Source organism: Pteropus vampyrus, unplaced genomic scaffold (assembly GCF_000151845.1).
Source record: "Pteropus vampyrus isolate Shadow unplaced genomic scaffold, Pvam_2.0 Scaffold56, whole genome shotgun sequence".
Lineage (NCBI taxonomy): Eukaryota > Metazoa > Chordata > Mammalia > Chiroptera > Pteropodidae > Pteropus > Pteropus vampyrus.
The window spans coordinates 4,430,176-4,437,506 of NW_011888837.1; the positions used below are offsets into that span (position 1 = coordinate 4,430,176).

At 37.3% G+C, this 7,331-nt stretch overlaps 1 protein-coding gene and 1 pseudogene across 2 annotated transcripts in view; one reads left to right on the top strand and one right to left on the bottom strand.

Annotated features, from left to right (window-relative positions):
- The window catches only part of LOC105292364 (protein FAM47E-like), a 27,628-nt gene that overhangs the window by 16,870 nt on the left and 3,427 nt on the right, over positions 1-7,331 (top strand). For both annotated transcript variants that reach the window (XM_011360567.2, XM_023530878.1), the window contains exons 6-7: positions 3,616-3,771; positions 6,687-6,764. In XM_011360567.2, coding sequence (XP_011358869.1) covers positions 3,616-3,771; positions 6,687-6,764 — 234 coding nt within the window. The remainder of the gene's footprint in view (positions 1-3,615; positions 3,772-6,686; positions 6,765-7,331) is intronic.
- Positions 808-2,134, bottom strand: LOC105292363 (annotated as a pseudogene).

Sequence of the window (7,331 nt, forward strand, 5' to 3'; positions counted from 1 at the left end):
CCTGTTCCCACATCTACATCCTTTAGACACAGGTCACATGCCAATCTTTCTATGGGTTTTCTCTAGGCCTTTTAGTTGATATTAATTTACTCTTACTTCTAATCTCTCACAGCCATCTGTATGTCTATTGTAATATAGCTCTCTTTATCCCTGTATATTCATTCATTCGTTTATAAATTTATTCAACAAACATTTCTGAGCATCTATTACTATGTGCCAAAAAGTGCTGAGAGCAAGTGAAAGACTGTCACCTGCACTCAAGGAAAGTCTAGTAGAATCAACAGCTAAATGATTAACTATAATGAAATTATGTCATGGTTCATACATAGGACATAGGAAGAAGTAATCAGTTTCACCAAGCATCGGGTGAGGATAGGTACATGGTTAAGGCATCATAGAAGAAATTGTGTTTGTACTGAGTCTTGAAAGAACACCAGTCACCCAAAGACATACCACATTCTGGAACCGAAGTTCTTCAGCAGAGCAGTGCTGCCGTTGCCACTCCTCTCTCTTCCTTTCTTTTTCTTCTCTCTGCTTCCCTCTTTCCTTTAATTCAGTGGTTCTCAACCAAGGGCGATTTTGCCCTTTCTTCCCTTACCATCCACCCAGAGACTTTTGACAATGTCTGAAGATGACATTATTTTTTAACATATCACAACTAAGCACTTATTATACTGTTTAAGAAGGGAAGTAATTGCAGTAGTATTTCAGAAACTATATCTTTTTACAAAATGTAATATGTACTCATAGACTCTAAACAGGATTTAAAATATATAATCTCCAAAAGAAAATATTCAACTCAAGATAACTTTTAATGTAAGTGAAATATAACAAGATTTTTAAATTCATCATCATATTTTTCACAACACAATGTACAGAAATTTGCAAACTTTCTGTACAGAGCAGTATAATCTTTATTCTTGAGCAAGGTTTTCAATAACACATAGGTAATCTTCCACAAATTCCAGCTGTTCATGTTTCATGCTTATTTCTGTTTGGTTCATCTCATTTTTCAATTCTTCAGGTCTGAGACATTTTCTCATTTTAGCAAGATCTTTCTGCTTTTTCCTATACAGGCTAAGTAATCTTCTTTTAATATCCAGTCTATAGCTTCTGTGTTGTTCAGCATCACTCATGTCAGTTACCAGTAGTAGTCAAAGAATTTTATAAACCCATCTAGCATGTTGCTTATTTATTTAGAACTTTTGTTGTGCCTCTATTGCCATATCTTTACTGAATCCTTAACTTTTCCCAGGAAAAACAGGGCAAATCTTGACAAAGCTTCACCAGGACAAAGTCTTTTAATTTCACATAGCATTTGGATGTATCTTCCTCTGTAATTTCAAGAACATAATGTAGTATCTGCTTCTTGAAAGAGTTGAACACCATGGCCTTGACCTTGAAATGGAGTCAATATCAACATCTGACTTGCACATAGTCGGGTTTTGTCTGAGTATGAAGAATAATTATAGACTGTCATGTAGCCTACAGTCACTAAGAGCATAGTTTCATCCTTATTATACTTCTCAAATAGTGGAAAGTTAGTGCCATCTTTCTTTCATCATCCACGTCAATAAAGTTAGCAGTTTCAATAAACCACATAAAAACGTTTTGAAGCTTTTCATGATATTCTTGAAAGTCCTTACATGTCATATCAGCCTTGCATATCTGAAAGGTAAAGTTTTCTCCTTCTGTTGGGCTTAGAACAGAGTATGAATGTATGGAGTAAGGTTCCAAATGGCTTGAAATCAACTTTTTCCAGCAAATAAATCATTTGTTTGTGCAAAACCCAGGTGGAATGATTTGTCTAATTTTCTCTCACATCATCTGCCTCTACACGAAGTTCTCATAAACTTTCGAAGCATATTCAACAGGGAACATTGTTGACAGGCTACCAGCAATACAGTATAACAGAATCTTCAGACCCTTATAACTAAAAGTCATTTCATCATCCCAAAAGAATTGATGGGTATATTCAGGAAAGAAGTTTAATGTCATTCTCAAGATCTTCAAGAAAACAAACTAATTTTAGTTCAATTGCTGTTTTGGTATTAAATTTGTACTTTGCCAGTTTCTTCTCCATTGCACTCTTGTATTCAACCAAAAATTTCTTCATTGCGCCAAATCCCACCATTTCCAAGCTGCAAGCACTCACGGCTGAGGACAGACGATGGAGATGACATTTTTGGTTGCTACAACTTGGGGTGTGCTACTGGCATCTAGTCAGTAGAGGCCAGAAATGCTGCTAAACATCCTACAGTGCATAGGACAGTCCCCACTACTCACTGCAACAAAGAATTATCCCACTCAAAATGTCAGTGCCAAAGTTAAGGAACATGACTAATTCAACAAATATTTATTGAGCACCTATCGTATCCTAGATATTGTTCTTGATGCCTAGGGGAGGTAGCAGGGGACAATCTCACAACTTTACATTTTAGAGGGTGAGAGGAGAGACAATCAGAAAAATATATAACATATTAAATGGTGATAGGCGTCATTAAGAAAAATGAGACAGGCACAGAAGACAAGAACTGTTGTGAGGGGGTTACAATTTTTAAGTTGGGTGTTTGGGAAAGATACTGCTGAGAAGATGACTTGAAATAGGTAAGATGACAAAATACCTTCATGTGGTTCTTTTAAGGAAGAGCATTATGGCAGAGAGAAGGGTGGGTGCAAAGACTCTGAGGCAGAGCATGATGAATTTGCTCTAGAAATAGCAAGGAGGTCAATATGGTTAGAATAGAGGGATCACAATGCTGAATGTAGCTCTGAGAAGGGATTTCCACCCCCTCTGCTGTGTCTCATCCTCTCTGCTTTGGATAGGTGTACCTAGCTTGACCCTAGAATGCCCCCCCACATTCCATCTCATAGTTTAAATGTGAGTGAGAAGGGAGAAGGGCAGAATCTTTATGTTTTGTGTTTCTTTGTCCTGTCCAAGCATTAGACCCTTTTGATGAGACTGTGTGTGGGTGTTGCATCCATAATATTGGGCTATAAACCAACAAATGGGATATAAACCAACTAAGGAATGGGAAAAAGAGAGGACTGATATCTATTTTTCTTCCTCTTTCTCTCTTCCAATTAAAGAGGCAAGAGATTGGTGTTGAACAGCATTTTGATCAAAAGTAGTGTAGCATTTACAAGGCTGAGCACAGTGCCGGGCTCATAGTAAGGCTAATAACATCATTTGGGTTGACCGAGTATTGTTTAAGGTCATTACCCTTTGGTGAAATATGTAATTTTTACATGAATTCTAGCTGCTTTACATAATTCTCTACTTTAATCTTCTCAACAACACCACTATGGGGTCGATACTATTATCTTACAGATGAAGAATTTAAGAAACTTGCCTACGGACTCATAGCTTCTAAGAGGGGGAGGCTGGGTTTGAACCCAGATCTGTCTAAATCCAAAGACCATGCTTAACCACCACACCACAGTTCATGTTACCTTTGTAAATCAAAGCATACTGAAACTTCATAAAATACTTTGGCAAAGATCAATCATAAATTTAAAATAAATGATACTGCTTTCATAAGCTAAATCTTAGATTTATTGAAATGACAAACCAAATAAAACTCATGTAATTGGGATTTATGTTATTTTCTATAGAATCCTTATAAACCAAAGCAGGTGAAGATGAAATACGGAGCATGGTATCTGAACACAAAGTTGTGGAAAAAGCGAATTGCAGATGAACCTTTGGTTGACCCCAAGGTCTTACATAAAACTCAAGATGAGAGTTTCAAAAAGGAGCTGCAGCAACAGGTATGCACATATGCTGAGATTTGATCGCCTGAGCTAAAGACGATCACAGTGTAACTGCCACCTTATATGGAAGCCAGGGTCTCTGGAGTAACAGAGAGGCTCCTGAAAGTGTTACAGCTTGCACATTGAATTCGGAAATGAGAAAACCAAGTCATTAGATGGGGAATGTTTAATAGGCAAGACTTCAAATATACTGGCTTCATGGTAGACAGAATGTCTCCAAAGATGGGGTAACCGCTCATTGTTGTCCTACCATTCTTGGTTCAATGGATTAATTGGCTGTCCCAAGGGTAGTGTGATCTGGTAGGACCAATTCAGTACTCAGAGTGATATAACGTCATGAGTTCTCTCTGAGTAACTAAATGTGAAACTTTTTTTTTTTTTTAAATCAACAATGGATAAATGCTAAAGAATTTCAAAATTGCAACCAGAAAACTTCTTTTGTGCAATTCAACAGAATTGCAGGATTTTTCTGAGAGGAAAGGGACAAAGTTTAAGAACTGGTTGATATCACAAAGCCAAACATACAGATGTGCTCTAATTCCATTGCAAATAAACTCTGTGCCTGTCTATCTCTTGGGTACAAGTATCTAATGGAAAGAAAATTCTCATTGTAGTCCTGAAAACTTGGAAATATTGACACAACACTTGTGCAGGATTTGTAGCCTTATAAAAGGGTAACTTCAGGAGAATATTTGTGAAAATATTCTCTTTTTCAACAGATCTAACACTTCTCCCAGTTATCAATGTGAAAACACTTGGAAAAAGTAAAATGCTGTATATAAATTTGGCTACTCATTCATTCAGAAATCATTCATCAATTGCCACCTTTAGACTGGAGAAAGGGTGGTCATTTTTATCTTTACTATTACTGGGTATGAAATTTTAATTTTCAAATGTGAGACAGCACATATATGAGCACAAGATGCTTGTATATAAGCCATATAGTAATGTAAATAATATTCAGCAGAATTTCTTGGTATATGGTTTTTGGAGCTGCCTGTCTAAATTTATGTGAATTTAATACATAACATGAAACTATTCCAGCTGCACTTTTTAAAAATAACAAAACATTCTCAATTAAATATTTAGAAACAAAAATAGTTATAAAACTTTAGTTTTAAGGTGTCTAAAAGTTCTCTTTTTTGAAATATAGTCTTAAAGACATAAATAATTTTCCCAAGATATTTCGTTTGACACCAAAATCTAGTAAAGATGTTTGCCAAAATGTTTACAGTCAGCTCATGAAAAAGAAGTAATATTTAAATTTTCGAAATGTGGTTGGTAGAACTATTACAGTAAAACATTATTTATCATTCAAAATGATGGAGTAGTTTAGACACAAGAAAGATTCTTTAATGGTTTTTATAGATCACACTTTTGCAATACCTGAAGATTATTTACTTGTGCACTTAGATGGTACCACTTGGCTATGGCACCCCAATTCACAAGACACAGGTCCAATGGTGTGCTGGTAAGGGACAGTCACTATAATGACATGGCTATCTTACTCAGAACACACAACTTTTGACTGTCTTTGGTTGAAATGGAAGGTGAAATGGTCTTTAAAAACTGAATTGCGATGATATAAAATTATACATCTAGTTTTAAAATTCAAATAAATGAAAGGAAAAAAAATGAAGGTATGTATGGGAGCTGGAACAAGTCTTTTTGGATTATCGTGCCCTTTGACGTTAAGGTCTAAAAATTGAGGATATATTGTTGAATAGGGAAAACACTCCTGTTCTTTCCTTTACCATTCTCAATTCTGTTCACTAAATATGTCAGGGATTTTTTTTCCCCCAAACCAAGAAATTCTGTTTCTCTGGACACGATCTGGGTGTCTTACAATTTAATTCTGACATCATCTACTTGGAGATAGTGTTACATCCCACAGGTTAAGGGCTCAGTCCATGAGACTGATCCACTTCAGATGCCAATTTCAAGTCTAGATTGTCATCTGTGCTTCTGACCGACACTATATACATCTCAGGTTCCCACAGCCCCCTTCTTGGGTTCGGTCATCTGCTAGAGCAGCTCACAGAACTCAGGAAAACAGTTTACTTACTAGATCACCATTTTATTATCAAAGGGAACACTCAGGAGCAACCAGATGGAAGAGATACATAGGACAAGGTATGTAGGAAAGCACGTGCCTGAAGCTTCTATGCACCCTCTAGGTGTGCCACACTCCCAGAACCTCCACAAGTTTACCTGGAGGCTCTCTGAACCTCATCCTTTTGGGGTTTTATAGAGTCTTCAATACATAAGCATGATTAATTAAATTGTTGGCCATTGTTAATGAATTCAACCTCCAGATCCTCTCTCCTCCCTGGAGGTTTGGGGGTGGAGCTGAAAGTGCCAACCCTTTCATCATGTGGTTGGTTCTTCTGGCAACCAGTTCTCATCATGTGACTATAAAGGTGTTTTCCAAAAATCATCTCATTGGCATAAATTCCTGTGTGCTTGAAAGGGGTCTGTTAAGAATAGCAAGACTCTTTTTTTACTTTTGTAGTTCTTATCGCTTAGGAAATCCAAGCATTTTAGGAGCGCAGTGCCAGGACGAGGAAGAAGAGCTAATATATATTTTGTATTATAGATCATAGTATCACAATTGCTAATCTTAAATTGGTTAGATTCCAATCATTCTAGGTCAATAATTGTCTAATTGCTAAAATATATGGCTTATCCTTACTATAAGGATTAGAAAAAAGGGAAGGGAAGGAAAGAAAGTTGTACATTTTCTGAAAGTCATATATTCAACTAGTGAACGTTATCTACACGCATATTCCCAAATGAGGAAGTGGTTTAAAATGAGGTACTTTATAAAGAGCCAAATGCTTTTAATTAGGACAAGTATGAAATCAACTCCTGACTGCATTTTTTTTTTTTTTTTAATGTGGACTCTGTTTTAGGAGGAGTTACTTGCAGACCTTCAAGCAACAGTTGCCTTTAAGGATTTCATTCTAAGCAGGGGCTACAGGGTGCCGAGAGTAAGTAAAGGGTCATTTCAAAAAGGCCTGCTGAGGGTCTCATAGTTGGTAGGAAATCGGCCCTGACAAAATCAAAACACTTCTCTTACTGGCAAATATCAGGACTCAGGTTCCTGGAAGAAAGGGCATGTTTTTCCCCAGACAGAGGTTCAGAGATAGGATTTGGCATTTTGCTCTTTTTATTCTGCCCATTTAGTGTCTACTGAGTCAAAGGTGCTGTCAAAGGTGCTGCTGATAATTTGTCTGCCTTAGGTTTGGCCTTAACGGGACCAAAGTGAAAGGAATCTGTGTACATGGCATGTGCCCTGGAAACTCTGACTGCTGCTAAACCACTGAATTCTCTAGGAAGTGTTTGAGAGTCCTTTACTTACATATCTAAGGACAAAGAGCTGTGGCTTGGGTCAGGACAAAATGGATTTGAGATTCAAAATATCATCATTGTACTGTGGGGTAGGCCTTGTGTGGAAACAGACTACGGCACTTGCTGGGGGGGCCACCAGGGTCCCCCCAGCTGCCTCCCCCTTGCAAGACCACGTGTAACGAAGGTGGGGTGAAAGGTTGGCAGAG